The sequence below is a fragment of the Carcharhinus amblyrhynchos genome, chromosome 1 (genome assembly GCF_965287045.1).
Source record: "Carcharhinus amblyrhynchos chromosome 1, sCarAmb.v2.hapA, whole genome shotgun sequence".
Classification (NCBI taxonomy): Eukaryota; Metazoa; Chordata; class Chondrichthyes; order Carcharhiniformes; family Carcharhinidae; genus Carcharhinus; species Carcharhinus amblyrhynchos.
The window spans coordinates 124887041-124911478 of record NC_137324.1 but is presented as its reverse complement, the minus strand read 5'-3'; the positions used below and the strand labels follow the sequence as shown (position 1 = coordinate 124911478).

At 40.2% G+C, this 24438-nt stretch overlaps 1 protein-coding gene across 2 annotated transcripts in view; it reads right to left on the bottom strand.

Annotated features, from left to right (window-relative positions):
- The window catches only part of LOC145344818 (testican-3-like), a 522820-nt gene that overhangs the window by 337871 nt on the left and 160511 nt on the right, over nt 1-24438 (bottom strand). For both annotated transcript variants that reach the window (XM_080192030.1, XM_080192021.1), the window contains exon 3: nt 19086-19131. In XM_080192030.1, the coding sequence (XP_080048156.1) occupies nt 19086-19131 (46 nt within the window). The remainder of the gene's footprint in view (nt 1-19085; nt 19132-24438) is intronic.

Sequence of the window (24438 nt, the reverse complement as noted above, 5' to 3'; positions counted from 1 at the left end):
GCAAAAAATTGACATTATGAATTATTGAAAGAAATATAGATGTATGTATGTGGGTATGTGTGTGGGGAGGAGGGGCAGTTTTACAATTCGGCAGATTTCATTTCACCAATCAAGGCGAACAAGGAACCGAAAGTTCATCATTTTCACTTTTGCCACCTGGGTGGCAAACTGACAGAGCAAATAACTTACTCATTATAGAAATTGCATGATTTTCCTCTGAACTCAACAGAAAGATGAAAATGACCTTCAAAAAGACAGATTTTGCCAATTATAAACAAACTGATTATGTGTAAATGTGTGAACACGTTTGTTTATAAATATGCCACTTATAAATATGGCACTTTCAGTGCCACTTGTCCATCTGCAACATGATTACATTTTTTACGCAAGTGATTGCACATACATAGTATTGACAAATAGTCCAATATCTGTAGCTGTGAAGCATAGAAAATATGTACAATTTTTGTGTTCCCTCTGGCATCTTACGGTGTGTATACAGATTTCTCCTGAGACAAACACTCTAAACCACAACAAATTGACCATTTTGAATTACTGATATTATTTAGCGTGCAAAAATTGCTTATAAAACAATAAAGTTGTCTGCTTCCCATTCGGGTATATGGGCAGTCGAAGCATGGAAAGAATTGCAACGGCGGGGGGGGAGGTTGTGGGGTGGGAAAATCACTGGGAGATGAGACCGTGGGCAGAGGGTGATGACAGGGAGTCACTGGGGGGTTTGGGCAAGTCCCATGCAGGGACCGGTTTTATTTCTTGCAACTTCTTCTGACAAACTATTTGTTTAACCTTTGGAGAAGCATCTGAAGTTAGTGATTTAAGTCACTTTTTTGGATGGTTCTCAGGGTTCTCAAGTGATAACTCTGGCTAATTTCTGTGTAAACCCTTACCTCAGAAATTCTGGATTGGATTTCTCCAACTCAACATATACACATTTCCAACACTGGGAAGCCTTATAGCAATAGCCCAATGTGCTTTAAATTCTCTCCATTCTTGTTACAGATTAGTAGAGATAAAATATAAGAATTCACAGCAAGGGGAAAATGAAATCTGCATCAAACGCAAAGATGTGTCCAACTGGAACCATTACCACTGATAACTTCAAAGATCACAGGTTTGGGGGAGTCTCTTCACTATTGAACCATTGCAAATGTGTTGGTAAGTTCAGAGGAAATGAACATAAGAACATAAGAAATAGGAGCAGGAGTAGGCCATCTAGCCCTTCAAGCCTGCCCCGCCATTCAATAAGATCATGGCTGATCTGATGTGGATCAGTTCCATTTTCCCGCTTTCTCCCCATAACCCTTAATTCCCCTGTCTATCAGAAACAGGGGAATTAAATACATTTAGCGAGGTAGCCTCCACCACTTCAACGGGCAGAGAATTCCAGAGACTCACCACCCTTTGAGTAAAGAAGTTCCTCCTCAACAATGATCTAAACTGCCCTCCCCTTATCTTGAGGCTGTGCCCTCTAGTCCTGCTATCCTTTCTAAGCGGGAAGAATCTCTCTACCTCTGCCCTATCTATCCCCTTCATTATCTTATATGTTTCTATAAGATCTCCTCTTCTAAACTCTAATGAGTACAGACCCAGTCTATTCAGTCTCTCTTCGTAGGCTAACTCCCTCATCTCCAGTATCAGCCTAGTGAACCTTCTCTGCACTCCCTCCAAGGCCAATATATCCTTCCTCAAGTGCGGCGACCAAAACTGCACACAGTATTCCAGCTGCGGCCTCACCAGTACCCTGTACAGTTGCAGCAAGACCTCCCTGCTTTTATATTCTATCCCCCTCGCTATAAAGGCCAACATTCCATTCGCCTTCTTGATCACCTGCTGCACCTGCAGACTGTGTCTGTGGGCTACCAAATGTTGCTTTAAGAACAGAAGAACTTGCCCAACTACACCATACAAAGAGGTTTGCTTTAGCGTGTCAGAAAAATATTAATCTTTTTCTAGATGTCCAGGACCAAGTTGTCACCCGAACCTTAATATGAGCATCTGAACCGCCAGTTTTTGGGGAATTATGGCCGATCTGAAGTTACAGTAGGATTACACTTTAGAGTGTGTAAACAAACCAAAACTACCCGGCAAAGGAACTACTGCATCCCAGAGCCAGTGGTTATATTGAAAACCAGCAATCCACAATTTTATTGTCTTGCAAATGCTTTCAGGTGAACTGCAGAGACTACTTGGCTATTTCAGATTCCATGCAGACATTACTGTAGTAACTTGGCCACTGAAAGGTAGTCAAAATTTGTGAAAGTTAAATTTCTTTATAAAAATAATGAAATTTAAAATAAAGTAGGAACCCAAAATCAGGAGCAGCTACTTAAACATCGAAATAACAGCAACAGCAAAGAATCAGAAATAATAACGATAAATACAAATATACACAGGTGGCAACAACAACTAATGCTATAACAACACTTAATTATGAAATCAGCAATGGATTTAAATAAGAAAATGCATAATAAAGACACTCTATAGCAATTACAACTTTAAAAACTTGGATGGAACCAAATTTTCAACTTTTGGTTGCTCCACCTCCTTTATTAGATATTTTTCTACTCAATTCATGATGGCCATCTTCACCTTGACATCAAGGATTCAACATACCATTCACAATTCCCAATCAGCAAACAAAAATTCTATTCCTCAACATTAAACTTTGCTGCTATTGCTGAGCTCCTATTCTTGTAAGCGACCTGCCTTTAAATCCTTCCAATTACTGGTAGCACCATGCTTCATGATGCCAAGATATTGACTGGAAGTACGTTCCTCTGAGTTATTGCCACTGTCCACTTTGCACTTGATCATTACTATAAAACAGATTTTAAATTTTATAGGTGTGAAAAATAAGCAATGGTGAAATCAAGTGAAAAGGAAAATCTAACAGGACGCTTAAAAGGTGATAACTCCATTAAGTTATGTTTCCTGTCTTCTCCAGAACCTAAAATCAATGTTTATGTATCAATTGAACAGTTTCCTTAAATTAAAAGTTCAATGTATTGTAAACCCCATTTCTCTGTGCTGCCCATACAGTAGCCACTCATTTAGAGCCTTTTACTGTGGCTATTGCTCAAAGACATGCCTTGGGGTATAGCTCTCATAGAACGGAATAGAATCACTAGAACATTCCATTGATTCTCTCTGAAGACAGTTAATAGTACATTAATTTTATTATTGGAGTTAAGGGTACACAGGTGAAAGGCAATGATTAACAAAGTACCTTGTGCATATAGAAAGAAAGACTTCTGCCATGATCAGTGGACACCACGTGGGTTGAAGTGCATAATTTCTCCCTAGAAACTGACTGATTTGAAAACTATTCAGTGTCCTTTTGGGGTTTTGTTTGTCCCTTCAAACAAACAAAACAAAAGGGACTATCCATTTCCTTAATTTGTTGATATGTTCATTTTGTTAAAATTTTGTCAAAACAGCATAAAGAAATACCATACAACCTTAGTTGAACCTTTGGATCACAGGGGTTTTTTGCAGCCTTATAGAGTTTATGGACCACATGTACATAGGTTATAAGCATTTGCACCCCCTTTCTGGTTTTCTCAATAACTTTTCATTTAATTCTTGTTTGTACTTCAACCCCATGCTCCTGATCTTTTGGCACCTGGTGGGGGGGAGGGGCATGAGGAGTGGGGATGGGGGGAGCCCTCCTTGTGGGCTGAGCCAAATTGGCCATTAACAGGTCCAGGCATTGAGCAGTTGAGGGGGTCCTCTGGTCCAACTGTCTGCCCCTCTTCCATAGGTATCTTTGTGGCTGAGTGTCTGTAGACAGGTGGAGTGTAGTGTCCACTTGCATGATTTGAGGCCTCCCATAGCCAGTGGACACCACAGTGGCTGGGGTGCATCATTGACCCCAAAAACCACAATGTGATTTAAAGTTTTATAAGATTCCTTTGTGAATTTGTTTTTGGACGGTGTCCCTTTAAAGGACTACCCCTCCCCCCCCACCCCTCCCTACTTAATTTGTTCCAATTCTTAATTTGATCTTTCTGTTCATTTGTTTCACTCAAACAGTATAAAGAAAGACTGCTGAATCACTGGGTATTGGTTAGGGAGGAGGCAGACATAATGTAATGTTGCATTCTGACAAACAAATCTAGTATTAAGTAAAGAGATTGGTGTCTAGTTTCCTAGTTCACCATCTGGCTTTGGAGTGAATTAATAAGGAATAGAAAGAACAAAAATGCAATTTCCACCTGACAGCAACAATAAACCCAAGGCTGGCAAGCACATGTAGGAGAATAAGTGGCTGCACTTTAATCAAACAAAACATTTGAAGAGAGCTGTTGACATTCAATCAGGAACCACAGCAAACAGGGCATAGAAGAACGCAACACTCAGAAGAAAAAATAAGCACAGACAGTAGTGAGGTGATTCGCTTTGGAAGGAGTAATTTGACAAGGAAGTATTCAATAAACCACATGACACTAGAAAGTTCCGTGGAACAAAAGGACCTTGGTGTGCTTGTGTATAGACCTGTGATGGCAGAAGAGCACATTGGAAGGGTGGTGAAAAAGGCAAGTGTCAAATATGCCTTTATCAATTGAGGCATAGATCTCAAAAGCAGGGAAGTCATGTTGGGAGTTGGAGAGAATTTTGGTGAGGCCACAGCTAGAGTACTATGTGCAATTCTGGTTGCTACATTATTGGAAGGATGCAATTGCTCTGGAGGAGGTGCACAGGAGATTCACCAGGATGCTGCCCGGGATGGAAGGTCTAAATTTTGAAAAGAGGTTGGATAGGCTTGTGTTTTCATTGGTGCAGAGGAGACAGAGGGGTGACCTGATTGAGGTATCTAAGATTATGAGCGGCGTTGACAGAGTGGATAAGGAGCAACTGTTCCCCTTAGTTGAAGGGTCAATCTTGAGAGAACATAGGTTCAAGGTGAAGGGCAAGTGATTTAGGGAAGAAGTGAGAAAAAACCCCAGGGTGTGGTAATGGTCTGGAATGTGCTGCCTGGGAGTGTGCTGGGAGCAAGTTGACTCACATCCTTTAAAAAGTACCTGAATAAGCACTTGGCACATCATAACATTCAAGGCTATGGGCCAAGTGCAGGTAAATGGGATTAGGTGGGAGTTGAGGTGTTTTTCTCGTGTGCCAGTGCAGATTCAATGGGCCAAAGGACTTCTTCTGCACTCTATGGTTCTGTGATTTAAAAAGTCCAACAATACACCACTTAAACTCCCAAATGAAGAACATCTTCTGTCCAACAGACAATTATCAATGCTGAATCCCACCCACATGGGGTGGCACGGTGGTTAGCACTGCTGCCTCACAGCACCAAGGACCCGAGTTTGATTCTGATTTGGGTCATTGTCTGTGTGGACTTTCCACGTTCTCCCCGTATCTGCATAGGTTTCCTCCAGGTGCTCCAGTTTCCTCCCATAGTCTGAAAGACTTGCTGGTTAGGTGCATTGGTCATATTAAGTTCTCCCTCAGTCTAGCTGAACAGATGCTGGAGTGTGACGACTAGGGGATTTTCACAGTAACTTCATTGCAGTGTGAATGTAAACCTATTAGTGGGTAATAAATAAACAAACATAAAATAAAATTTCACGGGCTGAATAGGATTTTGGAGGGCACAATTTTCCCTTCCCCAATGGACCACTGCAACATCCAATAATATTTCACACTCCCGCCATCTGCGCTAACTTTATACTGGTCCTGTCCTCACCCCTAAATCTCGGAACAGTTTCCAAAATTGAGAAGAGATTTCAGCATAGAGAATATCATTTGGTTCACTGTGTTTGTACTGCTGTTCACTATCTGACACATCGATTCCAATCACCTTCGCTTTTTCCCTGTTGTTAAATATTTTTCTTTCCTAAACATTTATCTACTTTCTTCATAAATGCTGTAATGTATAACATATTTCAATCATATTTTGCAAGGAAAGACAATCATTCAGCTGCCTTTTTATGCCTCCTGTGCTAATTCTAAATGTATATGGTTCACTGATCAGTTGAAACAATATTCCACCTCTGCTCTCTTAAATCCATGTAAAAGCTTCAGGACTTGTATATGGTCCTTCACCGCCCCCATGCTCCAATGAATAAAACCTTCATTTTTCAAGCATTTCATCATTTTAAAACCTTTTCCTTGGTTTAATCCTAGTTAACCTATGTTTCCCCTTTAATGAATTTACAGCATTTAGACTTGAAAATCCACTGTAACCACATTAGCCTAAGTAACTGTACCTTTTTGTGACCTCTAGCACTAAAGTGCATGTGTGAGAGGAAATGCTTAAGAATCTATTTTGCTTCAGAGATGTATTTTCTATACTCAGCTTGTTTTCCTTTGCATTATTAGCCCTGGATTAATCAAGTGCTTCTTTTTTGAGTCTCAGTTGAATTTTCTCGTTCAACAAAATGTCTCTAGCTTTGGACACACCTCGTTACATCTATGCACGTATGTCTAGATTGAACCCAAATTATCTCCGGTTTAGAAATTTTCTATTGCTTAGTCGTTTTCTTTCCAAATTGCTTGCCCTACTTTGGTTCATCATGAGGTTTTGTTTCAATCATCTTTTTGTTCTCTCTCCTTTTTATATTTTCTTCAGTTGCTTGCTCTCAATTTTGTGTGCCAAATCACACAATGTATGCTTCCTTTATGCCCCTTTGTTTTCCATAAATATCCTTTTTTGTAAAGCCTTCTTTTCTTTTTTGCAGTCATGCGGCTACCAGTACCAAAAGTACAATGCACTTAATCAGCAACTGCAAGGGGAAAAAAAGTGCAGAGCATCACAAAATCTCTGCCTCATTAGTGCAATTGGAAAGGATTTAACTACAGAGATCACCATCAGGCTTGAAACGAAAGCTTCATTTCTTGAGTTTTTCATTAGGTAAAAGAGATGCAATTTTCTTTCACAGAAAAATGTCAACTTACGTATCAAGCTGTCTTTTTTCCAATAAACTCTCAAGTTCAGGTGCATTCTTCCCAAGACATTTTATTGGCTAAAGCAATTACGCTTTGCTCATGCATTCAGGAGACACGAAAAGTAATTTCATTAAATCAACATGCAGAAAACCACATGGAATATATTCCCAAACTCTCAAAATGTACTCCCAGAAAGCGAAGTTCATGCCAGGAGAACCATTTCATATAACTGTCTCTCAGGACTGCTACGTATTTAGTCAAAATGGCCTCCTTTCTCAGTTAGAATGAATGAATTTTCCATTTCTAATTCTATGCATTTTTGGAATTCTGCTCTCTCTCAAAAAGATAAGGAAAGAACAAATAATGAAATAGAGAATTTAGAAGCAGAAAAATATATGGCCGAAATTGTGTCATTTGGGAGTTTCAATGCATTCTGCTCTGTAAAGACAGTGGAATTGATGCTCTCACTAGGGAAAGTGTATGCCACTATAAGTGTTCAATCCAATGCTATACAGGCTTTCACATCATAAACTTCTTACAACTTTTACTAACATATATATTTACAAGCAACTTTTTGGTACAGCAGTTGATCAGTGATTAAAAAAAAGTGAAACTGCAACAAAATTAATGTTTAACAATTAGTTTGTAATCTAGTTGTGTAATAATTAAGTCAAATATCAATTAACCTAATATTATATTCTACTTCATTGCAATCAAGGTTGGACACTGTTGCCATGTGGCTGTGGAGATCCTTACTTGACAAGTGATATATAGCATAAGCTTACATTCAAAGCTGCACATTTATTATTCAATTGCAAAGTTATTGCTGTGAAGTCAGTCAAGGTTGAATAGACCCAACTCTGTAACCAGAAAGTCCACCTGCACTTCCTTTGCAATGAACGCTTATCAGCTTCAATACCTAGGACTCATTAACAAGGCTCTATTAAGTGCATTGGCTACGCAAAATTGCCCCTTAATATCCAAAAATGTGAAGGTAAGGTGGATTGGCCATGCTAAATGCATGGGGCTATAGGGATAGGGCAGGCGGGTGGACCTTGGTAAGATTTTGGAGATTCGGTGCAGATCTAATGAGTCGAATGGGTGGCACAATGACACAGTGGTGAGCACTGCTACCTCACAGCACCAGGAACCCGGGTTTGATTCTGACCTTGGGTGACTACATGGAGTTTGCACATTCTCATGTCTGCATAGATTTCCTCCAGGTGCTCTGGTTTCCTTCCACAGTTCAAAGATATTTAAGTTAGATGGCTCAGGTATGGTAAATGCTCAGAGTTACATAGCTAGGGCAAAGGAGAGGGCCTGGGGACCTGGGTGGCATGCTTTCTGGACAGTCAGTGCAGACCCAATGGACCAAATAGTCTCTTTCTGCACAGTGAGGATTCTGTGAATTCTAAGGGCAATTTAACAAAAATAGTTTGAAGTGTCAAACGAGCAAGAAAATGGAAGAATTTCAGGCCACTTTTTTTGGAAAATTTGAAAATGAAATCTGATGGCACTTGATGCAAAAAAAAAGTGTCAAGATGTGATTCTCACCAGCAAGATGGAGTGGGGACCTGTGCGAGAAGTCGGCTGCTGAGCTTCAGGAATGCCAATGTGCTGTATTGGGAGATCTCCTGCCATCTACACCCACCTGCCCCACAGATATCAGGACCTACCCTTTGAACCCCCTGCCACTCCCCCACCCAGGCCAATTGCCTCCTGTGCCAGTTTACTCCCTCCACCCCACAGACATCAGGCACCCCTCCATCCCAATGATCACCCTTATGCTGGTCTACACCCGCCCACTGACATCACCGCATCCCCACACCGCACCCCCCCCGACCCCATTGATCGTCCCCACCCACAGAGTTACCTTCCTCCCACCCCAATGACAACCCCAGCAGAGTCACACCCTTCCTTTTATCCGACACAGTTCCTCCTTCCCCTCCCATCCATCATAGGTCCATCACACAGGCTCTGCCCCACTCCGGCCCCAACTGCGTGGGTGTCCAGTCGGCAGTGCCAGGATGCCAGTAGGGCACTGCTATGCTGGCACTGCCCCATTGGCACAGACTGGCCCTGTCCCAATCCAAGGGGCTTCAACAGTCTCCAATCCCCCTTGCGAAGCCATCATTCCTGGTCTCCGCTGGTGGAGACCATCATGATTCTTGCCAAGCAGAACTTCGACCAGCCATTTCTATCAACCACTGGTTTATAAAGGAAGGGGTGAGCAGGATCCCATTCATGAAGGAAGCTTGCGAGGAACCCCCTTCACCACTAGGAAACACTTGATTTTAAAACAATTATCAACTTTATTCTGACTTTTCCTTACCTTATGCTTTCTAATGCTATTGATACCTAATCACTGGGCTGTATGGATATAAAGTGCTAGGGCTCAATCATTCAAAATAATATGACTCTTCTATAAAAAAACTACTCCTAAAAAAATAAGGTTCATATGCTTTTGCTTTTGGAAAAAATATTTAAGCAATATTTCAAATGGGAAACAACAGACTTTGAGTTTAGAGATTTAACACAATACATAATGGATTTTAAATGTTTTCAAAAATCTGATAATTTTTGCACCTTACATTGTAGTCTGGCATAACTTACACACAAGCAAGCATTTACTAACACAAGTTACTTTTTAGAAAGTTGTTCAAACTACTTATAAATGTTCACATCATCACATGTAGCAACATTAATTGGAAGCACAATATATTGATCGGAGTAGACAACTTTTATTAATTCTTGAAGTGTAAACATTAGCTAAAGACCGACCATTAATTATTTAGCATTTGAAATGCAAATGTCATTGGGGACTTAATTGGGTTTGGGCATGAAACCGCAGAGGGCAAGGCATGTCATCATGGGGCGCACTGAAAAGAAGGTGAGCATGCGGCCCCATAAAATGCAAGTTCACCACTGCCAGTTAGGAGGTAACAGCAATTGACATCTATAGATGCTTGCCAACCTTAAGGAATCAGGAACTGATTGTTGCTGACTTGATTTGATTTATTATTGTCAAATGTATTGGTACACAGTGAAAAGTATTATTTCTTGCGCGCTATACAGACAAAACATACCGTACATAGATAAGAGAGTACAGAATGTAAAATAACAGTCATAGCTAGGATGTAGAGAAAGATCAACATAATACGAAGCAGGTGCATTCAAAAGTCTGATGGCAGCAAGGAAGAAGCAGTTCTTGAGTTGGTTGGTCCATGTCCTCAGACTTTTGTATCTTTTTCTCAATGGAAGAAGGTAGAACAGAGAATAGCTGGAGTACGTAGGGTCCTTGATTATACTGGCTGCTTTTCTGAGGCAGCAGAATGTGTAGATAGTGTCAATGGATGGGGAGCTGGTTTGAGTGATGGATTGGGCTTCATTCATGACTGTCTGAAGTTTCTTGCAGTCTTGGACAGACCAGGACCATACCAATCTGTGATACAACCAGAAAGAATGCTTTCTATGGTGCATCTGCAAAAATTGGTGAGAGTTGTAGCTTACATGCCAAATTTCCTTAGTCTCCTGCGAAAGTAGAGGCATTGGTAGGCATCCTCAACTAGCATCAACTTGGAGGGACCAGTACAAGTTGTTAGTGATCTGGACACTTAAAAACTTGAAACTCTCAACCATTTCTATTTTGTCCCCATTGATATAAACAGGGGCAAGTCCTCCACTATGCTCCCTGAAGTACATGACTATCTCCTTCATTCTGTTGACATTGAGGGAGAGATTATTGCACCAGTTCACCAGATTCTCTACCTCTTTCCTGTACTCAGTCTCATCGTTGAGATCCAACCCTGATGTCATCAGCAAACTTGCACCCAAACCAGTCCAGAAATACCAATGATCATGTGCATCGGCAGCCTATCAGAATGAGTTATAAAGTACCAGCTTTCACCAGCAACTCATGCAGAGGTTGAAAACTGAAAACTTACACAGGCAAGAGACTAATTGTAACCAGAAGATCACAGAAGTGACAGAGAGGGAGGACCATGTGCTGTCTTGCACCTGAGCCTAAATCAGACGGTTTGGATTGGAGAAAGAGAGAGAGAGAGAGAAACGGGCTTGATCCATGCCACCTGCCTCAAAGAAAAAATACATTGTAGGGCAGACTAATGAAGGCTAAGTGGGGCTTCCAACCCTCACTGGGTCAAAGTTGTTTGGCAGCACCACGAAGGCATGTGGCTGCTGCTGGCACTGAAGAAGACCATGGTCCTTAGGTCCACAGAACAGCTTTGTCAATAGTTTTGGGTCAGGAGGGTGAGGAAGAGAGATATGTAGGTTAAAGGGAGGGAGGAAGTGAATAGAAAAGAAGAGAGGATTCACCCTAAGGGGAGGTGGCTCCACAACTGGCAAAGGGCAGCCTCCAAAGACTGTCCCCCTTCCTTCCTGCCCTTTAAGTTTTTGAGGTTAAAAAAAAGGCTTTCTATTCCTGCCCTACTGCCCATGTTGAATATTTTATGGCATGAGCAGCATATTATCAAGAACAATTGGTTTGGCAACAAGATTAATTAACCTTCCATTATTCAAGTACATAAAATGGGTGGGCTGCTGATTTTAGCACTTGCCTATACCCCATATTAGAGATGAGCTCAGGGATGGATAGGAATCCGGTGGAAGGATCCCATTTTATGTGCTATTCTCCGATGGGGAACATGCCTGCCGGGGCACATAGAATTCAACCCACTGTCCAACTTTTTAAGTATTATCTTTCATTATTTAATAAATGTTTCCTGATATTCTGACACCAGATTGCCTCTTATCGCCTACATGGTCAAAGTCTCAAAAAGGGGAAATTAGCATTAATTGGATGTAGTCTCTCAGAATTGCAGCTATGTTACTTAAAACTTGAACAGTCACTTCACTTGTGCAAACATGTCAGACCCCTATCTTAAACGAGAGGTGATTCAGATAAATGATCATTTTTTCTCCCTTAGGAAGTTCCTTTGTGGCTACATCCAGTTCATGTGGAGAGGGGCTCGTGATTTTAATTGATCATAGAGCGATTATCTTCCTCAGGGCTCAGATTAAATTATGTCACGCATTTCATTTTTTAAATTCTGTTTCAACAAAATATTTGCCACAAAATCAGCTATTCTGTAGATTCCTTTTAAAATATTAGCACTGAAACAATTCATTTAGAGAAATTTATTTTTCCAAATATTTCCAAAACCTCCTTGAGAAATGACAACTTTTGTTAGAAACTCTACCAATAAGAAAAAAATGATTGGAGGTATGAATCGATCCAACACCGACTTTGTTTAGCAACATTTACGACTACTCTACAAAGACTCTGTTGAGAAATATTTACTGACAATTGATTGAAGTTGCCAATACTCAAAAGTGCTTAACATAAATCGTGTTACCATTGTCTACCAAGTGCAACATTTTCCTTCTATTGACAAGGACGCATGCGAAATGAAACAAAAAGGAAGACATTATCAGAAGGCAATGGAGGATTTTCTGCATCTCTGTACCCCATGGCACGTTTCTCGACAGCAGGAGGCAGCCTGCCATTGGCTGGCCGAGGCAGTGGCAGCATGATGGCACAGTGGTTAGCACTGCTGCCTCACAGCGTCAAGGGTTCGAATTCAATTCCCGGCTTGGGTGACCCTGTGCAGTCTGCACGTTCCCCCTGTGCTTGAGTGGGGTTTTCTCTGGAAGCTGCGATTTCCTCCCACAGTCCAAAGGTGTGCGGGTTAGGTTGACTGGCCATGCTAAATTGCCCCTTAGTATCAGGTTAGTGGTGTAAATAAGTGGTGTTATGGGATAGGGCCTGGGTGGGATTGTGATCCATGCAGACTCGATGAGGTAAATGGCCTCTTTCTGCGCTGTAGGGACTCTATGATTCTGTACCCATCACTGTCAATGGGATTTCCCATTGGTTCCACTCCTCGCCATCAGGAAATCCCCAGAAGATCCCGCTGGCGGGAAGAACCCAAAAATCACACCTAATATCACTTCGTAAAGAATGCTTTTTAAAAAATATATACTTTTATTGAAGATTTTTCCCATTTTTACAAATAACGCAACAAACCCTACAGAATTGACAGAGCTTTATCATTTTTCCGTGCATTCAGAAAAAGACAGGAAAAGGCCAAAAGAGTTAGTTTGGATTATTCATTGCAATCGGCACTTCCCACCATATAAACAATGAAAAGATATTTCAGAGATAAAGCCACGAGTATATTGCAAAGCGGTGCACATCCTCAGTTACAGGATTTAACACCACGCTTGGGTATGCATCAGAATACACTTCCCCATCTCCAACTACATTGGAAATGGTATTGATACAAAACAATGTATTTTTCCCAGAATATACGATCTGTCTGTACTGTTACAGGAGTAAGTCAAAGTTTTTTGTCTTCAAAATAACAGAAATACAAAAAAAATGACATCATTAGTTCTAAGGAGGTTTTCCTCAGCAACTGAGAGGACTCTTAGGACCATACCCAAAATCTCTGTACTAAGCCACTTTCCAACCTCTGAAGTGGCATTACTCATATTAGCCATTATTACAGTAAAAGATACCACACAGTATATTCCACCGTTATAAACGCAAGTGTTGTAAAAGAGGACGGATGAGTATCGCACCACACATGTCCCATACAACCTACATAGCACACTCCTCAAACAAAAGGATCATGCTGAGGGATGCAGTCCACCAAAAGTATGTGGATGTCCCTGGTTTTAAAAGGATAATAGGCGGAATTCATCTCAGTGCTCATTTACTAGACTACCCGTCAATAATGATAAGAAACAAAATAGGGGTACAGTCCAGTATTAACAATGAACTGCAGATTGTGTTTCCAAATCATTGCCTTCTGTGGAGTTTAGAAAGGGCAAAGCCTCAGTAGAATTGTCGAACATCCTTGAAGATCATATGTAACTCTCAGAGTAGCAGGATACAGCAGGGCATACTGCAATCAGATAGCTTTCAGACATTGTCTAACTTAATCAAAACCTTTGCGCCTCTCTTTTATCGCTGTTGAGAAGGCTTGGAAAAAAAGGACCATCATAGAGCACTGCCTCGCCACATCCAATATTCTTTGGCAATCTCTGAAGTTATGAAAATGCACAACAACATGCCGGGTTCATTGATTGCCCCTAGGCCTCATAGACAAGATATGATGTGTCCCTTCAAGTTTAATACCACCAGTTTTTTGTGTCGAGATTATCTCTCCAAATATGTAACTGGGAGCTTATCTTCAGCTCCTTCTGGAAAACTGATACACAGATACTCTTTCTCTGGCCCTGGGTTCTCCATCAGGATATCTGATATACCATGGAGCTGATTTTCCAAGGATTGCCTAAATTGAGGAAGTTGCGTTCTCAACAGTAAAGATTTTTTCCTTGACTTCATTAAATCTCTTATTGGTACTTGGAAGGTCAGCAGTGTGAGTACTGATATTCTGTGACAAAAGGCTGAATTTGTCATCGATAACTTCAATAACATTGGCAGTCATCCTCTCCAATGCCTTTGACAGCACCAAATCAAGAGCCTGCCCACTAACCATACAACATACACAGCCTTTTCCTCAATCATAAGTACACTGAGGGCTGCACTCCACCACAAATAAATGGATGTCCCTGGTTTTAAAAGGATAAGGACTTTGAGGATTCAGCTCCACTCTGATTGCCTCTGGATGCTCCTTTTAATCAAGGATTATATTTTGACAGTTTTCCACACTTTCTCACCAATACTTAGCCAGAAATCTTCTAGGGACATAGTATGGAATTTTCACTCCAGGATTAGGTAATTAAGAGCTGTGCAGCAGGATAAATGAAAGGATTATTGATAAGCGACACCAGAGCTCACAGAAACATGTTTCATCATGTGACTCCCTGAAAATAATGTTTCTGAAAGAAAAAATCACTATAATATGTGGCAGCATGCACCTTGCCTGTTTGCAAACAGCTGGTGGCACACAAAATAATAAAGGAAAGTTGCAGAATGAGAAAGATGATTGTTACGCACATTTGTAGCCTATATATTTTATTTTAATGCACAGAATGCCAGATGTAGAACTATGGTGTTAAAAATTGATCTTATCATTTTCTTGATGCGAGGGCCATAATTTGAAGCCACCAGCTCAGCTAATGTCACCTAATGTACCTAAAAGACTAGTATAAAGTTGGAATCTATATGTGATGGGCAATAGGACATGAGTGGGCTGGAGCCACACCAAGGGAAAAAAGATGGTTCACGTACCAGCTCACCAGAGGTTGCAGACAAGTTCTACTACAGGAAACTCAGATGAAGATTTTGATGAGACAACACACAGAAGAACACTGACATCAATGCGCTGAGACATTGAATAAATTGGTTGGCCTGTTGCCATCAAGAAGCTGGCTCCAATATGGTAGAGGGCATTTTGCAGAGCTTACCCTCTCCGTGCCCTCTGCTCTATCTCCCTGTCATGCTGCAGGCAAAGAGGCACTATCATTGTAGGCCACAGGTGGAGAGGTCACCAAATCCTCTGCCCTTGCCATGAGGATGCAGCAACACTCAAAAAATCCAAAAGCTCACCACTTTCTCCAGAAACACTCAAATGATTCAACATTCTCTTAATGGCAAGTTGGCTGCTTGGTCCTTTAAGTGACACTAATGGTAGGCAGCTGAGGGCTTGTTCTTTGGTGAGTGGCGAGGAACAAGCAAATTTAGTGAATGCTCCTGCATGGGCGGCGGAGTGGTTAGAACTGCTGTCTCAAAGTTCCAGCGACCTGGGTTTGATTCCCAGTTTGGGTCACTGACTGTGTGGCATTTGCACATTCTCCCCCATTGCATGGGTTTCCTCTAGGAGCTCTGCTTTTCTCCCACAGTCCGAAGATGTGTGGGTTAGGTGCATTGGCCATGCTAAATTTCCCCTTAGTGTCCTGGGATGTGTAGGTTAGAAGGATTAGTGTGGTAAATATCCTTGGTGGGATCTTTGCTGGTGCAGACTTGATGGGCCGAATGGCCTCCTTCTATGGTCCAAATTTGGAAACTGATCCTCCATGATATCTGTGTGGCTGAGTGATATTATAATAACCCCAGGTCACATACCTCTGCTGTACAAAGGCAATGCTGCATTAGTATCTTCCTCAGTATGTGATGATCTGCAGCATAGGCTTCCAGATTGGCATCTGCAGTGTCAATGCAAGTTCTGAATTTCGCTCACATGACTCTGGTTGATTATTAAAGCTGGTAAAGAAGCATGCTTCTTGCTTTTATTGAACAAACGAATGGTTCCTACTGTTAAGGTATATACATAAACATAATCCAGAGAAATTATAAACAAATACTGCATATTGCTTTCTAGCAGATTCTTAACATAAGCACTGACATATAGTTCACAAGATCTGTAAATGGCTTAAAAGAACAAAATTATATATTTTTAAGGTGGTCTATTACAAGATGATTTTCAGAAGGAAAAGTTATTGAAATTGCCCACTTGGCTAATGGGTTTAACAAGAATGGCTTCAGTCCTCGTGCTGAAATTAAAATCTTCTCTAACATATTGTGTCCTTGACAAATATCTGCACCAGTGATACAGGATTCAGAAAAATAAATTCTAGCTTCTGTGGAGGAGAATATTGATTTGAACTATAATGGTGTAACCACGAATCAATTTTTACAAATTATTTTACACTTGTTGGTACTATATATAAATAATAACAGCATCCAGTTTACACATTATTATCAAATGTTTCTGCTATATGCATAACAAATGTTTTCATCAAGATCAGTTGCTGGTGTTTATTTATTTTTTTAAATCAATGTTCCATCCAGCTACAAAAATGACTTTTATTTATACAAATATTTAGTCTAGTAAAATGTCCCAAGGCACTTCATAGAATAGTAGAAATGAAAATTTAAACACTGAGCCATGGTCTAAAGGATTGTTTTTACTGAGTACCTTGAAGGTGGAAAGACAAGAAGAGATTTATGGAGAGATTTCCAGAGCTCAGGGCCATGGCGGTTGAAGACAGAAATGCCAATAAAGGAGTGACTAAATAGGGATATTCAAGAGGCAAAATTGAAGGAAAGCAGAAATCTTGATGGCTTGCAGGGCTAGAGGAGATTAGAGAAAAGGAGGTATAGACAATTGAGAACCTTAATGAAAGGGAGTAAAATTTAAAAATTTATGTATTGCTTAACCAAGAGTCAATTTAAGTCAGCTGATTGATGAAATAGGCTTGGCGTGAGTTACAGCATGGCTAGCAGAGTTTCAGAAGACCTCATGTTTATGGAGGACAGAACAAAGAAAACAGCCAGAGTGCATTATAACAGTGAAGTCACAAAGTAACAAAGGCATGGATGAATGATGATGGGGAAGAGCCTGGGACTCTAAATATGAGATCTCAGTGACAGTACAGGTTAGTGGTCAGAATCTCATGTTGGTGTGACACCAAAGCTGTGAAGTCTGCTTCAGCCTCACACATTTGCCAGGGAAAGGAATCAAGTCAGAGACTAGGCATTGAAATTCCGGGAGGGACCAAAGTCAGTGACTTTAGTGGAAATATCTGCTCATCCAATACTGGATGTTAGATAAGTTAGATGGCAACATAGATATCAGGAATTGGTTGAAAGGTAATGGTGAGGTGGGTGTTGTCAGCGTACATTTGTAAACTATGTTTCTGATCATGTCACCAAATGACAGCGTGTAAATGAGAAAAAGAAGGGGACCAAGAATAGAACCTTGATGGACTCCAGAGGTAATTCCGCAATAGCGGGAAGAGAAGCCATTGGAAGTGAAACTCTGGATATGAGAGAAGAGAAAAGAATGGAACTACGCTAATGTAGTTCCATCCATCTGAATGAGAGTATGACACTGGAGAGACATTGGAGGATGACAGCATGATCAACTATGTCAAAGACTGCAGATAGATTCAGAAGGCAGAAAACAGATAACTTAAGTATAGTTTACTTTTTCCACAATCATAAAGAATTTAAGTTATGTCTTTGATAAGAGCTACTTCCATACTGTGTTAGAGTGGAAACCTGACTGTAAGAATTGGTAAGATGGACATGGATTTAAGAGGTGACAATACATTCAAGTAATTTGGATAAGAAAGAGGTGGGAATCAGGTGATAGCTTACAAGGGCAGAGGGGTCAAGGATTGTATTTTTTTAAGGGGATAATGATCGCAGATTTGAAGGAGAGGGAACAATTAACAATATCAGCTAACACTGGAGCCAGGAGTCAAGGTTGAGCGGTCAGCAGTTTAGTTGGAAAAGGTTTGACTGAGAGTGCTATGGATCTGACGGACAAGATAAACTCAAGGATGGCACAAGGAGAGAAAGATGCATGCTAATGGTTAGGACAAGGAGCAACCTTTGAGTCAGTTTTGCCTGGTGGATGACCAGAAGGGAGGAAAGTGTCAGGGGTACCTAATTAGATCATGTCAATCTTAATCGTAATTATGCCCTCACTTATTGTGAGAGTTGAAGAATCATGGAGAGGAATTTAAGATGACAGTTCGCAGTCAAGGAGAAGAAGCCGAGAGCTAATCCAAAGACTAGATCCAGTAATGCTTCATGTCATCCAGCCAGATGTCATGAATGTCTGTTCATCCCCACGTTTGCATCTATACATTCTCCATGTCTGCGGGGTTTTCCTCCAGGTGCTTTGGTTTCCTTCCACTCTCCAAAGATGTGCGGGGTAGGTTGATTGGCCATGCTAAATTGCCCCTTAGTGTCAGGGGATTAGCAGGGTAAACCTGCAGGATTACGGGGATAGAATCTAGATGGGATTGTCGTTGGTGTAGGCTCGATGGGCTGAATTATCCTCCTTCTGCACTGTAGGGATTCTATGATAACAATTCAAATCTGAAATCCTTGGACTTAGAAGGTTGGAAATGAAAGCCGTACCAGGAGAATGACTAGGTCGGAGAGTGTAAGGTTTGTAAGGTCTAGAACATTCAAGGTGAGGGTGTGGTGTAATTGAGCAGATCAGTAACTGCAGGAATATTGCAGTGAATGGAAGGCAAAGATTAGATTTTTGAGATTTTAGAAAATATAATTATAATGGAATTATATACTTTGTTGAATTTTTCAGTCATCGAGTACTTTTGATTTTACAACTTTATGAATATGTTGTTCTGAACATCTTTTTGGATTGAAAACTCAAATTTAATAAACGACATTAGTCAGAATCTTGAAGAGATTTGTGACACGGTACCTTGGTCCAAGTGTCTGCCTGTGTTCCAGCTCCTGAAATAGTCATCCTGAAAAAGTACAAAAAAAGGATTTAAGAAATAAATGTTATCTGTTTGTGGATTAGTAATGTTTTGACCTTCTCGTGAGTAAATTATCGTAATGCATACAAATTGAAAAATGAATACAAACCTCAACCTCCTGTGAGGGCAAGCATTAGAGACAAGAAAAAACAAGTTAAATAATGAATTGGTGAATCAATTTTGTCAAAAATATAAATGAAACCTTGAATTACACTCTAAAATCAAAATAAGTTTCCACTCATTGCACAGAAATATTGGGCAGGATTTTGCACCCCGCACATTGTTTTTCCGTTGGCTTGCCATTGGCCTGTGGCAGGATCGTCCAGTCCTGCCAATGTCAATGGCATTTTGCATTGATCATCCGTTCAAAAGATCCCACCAGTACTAGGGCTGGAAAATTCAGCCCATTATCTACAGATAGTGCAGGAAATATTCAACAGGTTAGGCAGCATCCCTGGAGAGAAAAAGAAAGCTCATTCTTCCCTGTTTACTAAAGTCACCAATCTAAAAAAATCATTTCATTTTTCTTTCTGTTGATGCAACCAGATCTGCTGAGTATTCCCAGCATTTTCGGATTTTATTTTCCATTTCCAGCAATGGAAGTATTTTTTGCTTTTGTAACTGAAACCACTATGAGTTGCTTCCAATGTAATTAGTTGCACAGCTAGAAATCATTGAAAAAGTCTATTCTTCAACCCAATAGCCAATCCCTGCAGAAACATTCTTGGATATCACTAGAGGATAATAGTTTCCACATTTTGCCTGATACTTTGCTTCTGAAATCATTCCTATCATGTATAAACTTACTTGTGAAATTATACTGAATAGAGGTTTAACTTTTAAACATGACTGACTTCTTCGCTCCTTGAATCCCATTGTGCATCCAGCATTCCCAAGGTTGGGTATAAAATGGTTAACTCCTCCTGCACCCGAGCCTCTTTTAAAAAAAGGTGGCTGTAAAGATAGTGGATGCATTGATTGTAATCTTTCAAAAATTCCATAGACTCTGGAAAGGTTCCCGGTGAATTAGAAAATCAGAAATGTAACATTTCTATTCAAGTTCCCCGCTTCGGGTTTTTAGAAGTGACTTAGCCAAGTATATGTCATTGGAAAAAGGCTGGAATCCATTATTAAGGTAGCAGTAGAGAACACTTAGAAAATCAATGGCAAAGTCAACGTGGTTTTATGAAAGTGAAATCATGCTTGTCAAATTTATTTGAATGAGTTGAGGAATTTATAAGCATGGTGGATAATGAGGAATTGGCAGGTGTGTATTTAGGATTCCCAAAAGGCATTAGATAAAATGCTAAAGGATTACTACACAAGATAAAAGCTCCCACTATGTGGGTGTAACATGTTAGTATGGATAAAGGATTAGCTAACAAGAGAAGGAATGTGTGGGGAACATGCATCATTTTCAGGTTGACAAAATTGTGACTAATGGGTTGCCACTGGGTCTGATGTTGGGGCCTCAACTATTTGCAATCTGTTCTGATGACTTGAATAATGGGACTGACTACAAAGGGACATAAAAAGGTTAAGTGAATATCCAAAGTTTGACAGATGGAGTATAATTTGCAAAAATGTGAGACTGTCCACTTTGGAGGGATCCACAGGACACTTGGTGCTTGGGGCACATGGCCACTGCAATTACTACCTTGATCAGAGTTCGGTGGAGGCCGAATTATTGAATACATTCAAAGCTGTCCTAGACAAATTTTTGATGTACAAGAGAGTCACAGGTTATGAGAGGTAGGCAGGAAAGTGGACTTAAGGCAACAATCATCTCAGCCATGATCTTATTGAATGACGGAATGGGTCCAGGGGTCAGATGGCCGACTCTTGCTCCTCTTTCTTAAGTTCTTTATGTTCTACACTATTGTAGAAATTTGACTTATTCTCAGCACTAAAGGAGCGCTCCTTGCAGCAATAAAAACATTTTTATTTGCTCTAACATCATCCATTGTACTTGCATTTCTAAGTGAGAATGACACCTGGCATTGAACTTAGGCAATTTTAGCTGCAGACTTTGAACCTTAAGCACCAGAAGCATGACTGTGACTGCTGAAACATATTTCACAACAGGTTATTATAGCCTCTGAAGACAGTGGACTTTTCGACTCTTGTTTGAATCTTTAGAATTTATAACAGGTCCCTAAGGTGAATGTAGATTGTTTCAATCCACCAGATGACTCTGTTACTCCAAACTCATACATCTGTGTTCTTAAGCTGTTTTAACTTTAATTTAAACTTTCCACTTGAAGATTCCGATCCTTGATTAACAGTATTAGATTTATTGTTCCAAATACAGTGGGAAATATCTCTCACCACTGCAACGTAAGAGTCAGATAATATCATGAAACGAAGTTGCACTTTTCATTGCTAAACCCAAGATCTTATTTTACCTGAGCTTTATTTTTAGGCGTTATGTGTTAAAAACTTTGCTAACTATCACCCATGGTGGAAAGACATTATCAAAACCTAGATATCCACTAGCTGGATATTATAACATATACAAATACTTCAAATGGGTATTGGTTCATAACTGGAAATTAATTTCACAAAGACTAAATAGGAATTGATGTTAGAAGATGCATCACCTTCCCTAACATTAGGCTAACTCAATATTTAAAGTTAATTTATTAGTCACAAGTAGGTATACATCAACAATGTAATGAAGTTATTGAGAAAATACTGTGAGTATTCAAACTATTGGTAATTGCTCTACAAGTTCCTGAATCAATTTGAATCCCAACTTCATGAGAAATAAATTGTTGTTCTAAAAGGAGCCTCTCATTATTCGAAATCTCATTCAAGGTAAAGATTTAAAAACTCGTGACTTTTCAGAAAGTAGCCAGCAAATGAATATAAATCATACAGAAAACACATTGAACCATAGATCTCAAGCAATACAATCTTATAAAAATCATAATAATTATAGGTAAGAGAAACTACTTATATCATCAATCCAGGATAGTCCTTTATTCCACCTGTTAAATCATCTAATTGCTCGGTGACAAACTCCGATACTTATCTTGAGTTTAGATCATAAGTTTGGAGTTTCAGAACTTCTGCTGGGAAAGGACAATGCATGTGCAGTTCTCCATTTTCAAGTCTTTAGGCCAGATTCTGCAAATGCAGAAAAGTGAAAGTGTAAAACTGCATGTCAGGTGACCTGAACAGGAACGCCATTGCAGAGATGATGTAGTGGGGACAAGGACATGAGGAGGGGTCAGGGAGACAGTCACAAACAAAGATGATCCCAAACCAGAAAGTGGGGCAGAAACAGGTCTCAGAAAAATGTCCCAGGTAAAGGATAAGGACAAATATGAGAAACAGATCCCCATTAAGTAAAGTTGTGAAGAGGGGAGCAGAGCCATAGGCTCTGGATTAGAAACAGAGAGCTGTGAGAAGTAGACAAGGTGAGCTTGAAAGAAGCCTTGAACATCTAAGAGGACAGCCAAAGATTGGTGGCTCTACGCTGCGGGCCGTAAGAACAATTTTTGGAACTGTAGTGTTCTGCTTGGCAAGGCTGAATGTGCTTAGAAGGTGAAACCTGAAATCCAGAGGTAAGATTGAAACCCTGGAGGCGGATCCATGTTGAAGCCACCCAAGTGGAGCAATGTTTGTAGAGAGTTCCAAAGTGATTTCTTCAAATGTGGAGTTTGAAAATTCTCATGAAAAAGAGAGTTTTTGATCACAATGTGACAAGTGCCTGGGTGATTGTTGAGAAATCCACAGAATTTGTTTTGGTCAGATCTGTCATTTAGTTTTGGTGTGTGATGTTTCCAACTACAGTTTACCAGTTGGTTCACACATACTGCATAGTTACCCTGAATATTAGAGTATAAGACAGATTTGGCAAATTGTTTTACCTTTCTGAATTTGTATGTATCTGTAAAAATATAGCTGGCGTGAAGGAATCATCAATACTTGAATATTTTTCTTATGTTGGTATCGAGATCTTTCCAACCTTTTACTAATGTAATATAGTTCACTTTTCTTGATGAATAAATGTGTTAATCTTTTTGTTAAAATTTCATCAGCAAATTCCTGTGGATTTGTTCAGTAACTTTTCTTCATGATTTCTGAAAATAAAGAAAACTTAGGAGTTATCAAGCCAGGTTTCACTCGGAGATTTGGCTTGTCCAGTATTAAAATCAACTGGGATCGTAACACTGCTTCAACAATTTCAGGCCTTTTTCTCTTCTACCTGGAAGTCCATTCCATGGGCTATTCTCCAGCATGCAATAAATTCCTTGGCTAATTCTGGAAAAAACCTTGACTCCATTTTTTTTAAAGCAGAATGCAAAGCAATGCAGTTCCATATGCTATCTGAGATAGTTGAAAAATATCAAGAGAGAGAAAGCAGAGAATCTAGTCCCAACAAAACAATCCTCTTTTTCCTTGCACCTTCATTCTTTTTGTCACTTAATCATTCCTACTTTGTATGTTATCACAGGTCTGCCTTTTGTCCTATTCCTTTCCTCACACCTTTGCCTGCCTTTGTTCTTGCTTAAAACCTGATACAGGTCTAAATGTTTCCAGTACTGACAAATGGTCATCAGTGTTCTGGTCCACGTAGTACCAGACCTGCTGAATATTTCCAGCTTTTTCTGTTTCTATTTATTAATGTGTGAGATTGTCTTCAGAAATTCAACAAAATTAGCAATCGTGAACTGGCAACCAGTTTGACATCCTGCAAACTTTCTTTTCTATTGAAGTTAAATGGCCAAAGACAAAGTCCATCTGCTTTGGCTTTGCAATTAGGAAGAGGGTAAAGGGATGGGGGGTCAAATCCAATACAACAGACAGCAGGCTACCAATCTTTGCAGCTGCACCTGTTGCTGTTTTCAGCAGCAGGTCGAGTCTTTTGAAGATCATGTCTTGGTGTTGGATGTAATTGGGAGTCTGATTTAAATGTAATGGCTGCAGACTGGGTTTCTCAAGACTTGGTAATTCATATATCAAAAGGGAGACACACTCTGCTTCCATGTCTCACTGCCTCGTGAGTTCACTTCCGGCAGGATCAGATCCTACTGGTGGGAAGAGCCGGAAAATCCTGCCCTAAGTGCATTTTAAAGCAGTTCACATGTTCAGCACCTCATCCACAAGTGTTCATTCCCTTCACCACCAATATAAAGTGTGTACTATTTACAAGATGCATGGCATGAACTCACCGATGCTCCTTAGACAGCACCTTCCAAACTCATTACATCCAGGACAAAGATGACAGATACATGGGAACACCATCACCAGGAAGGTCTCCTCTAAGCTACTCACCATCCTGATTTG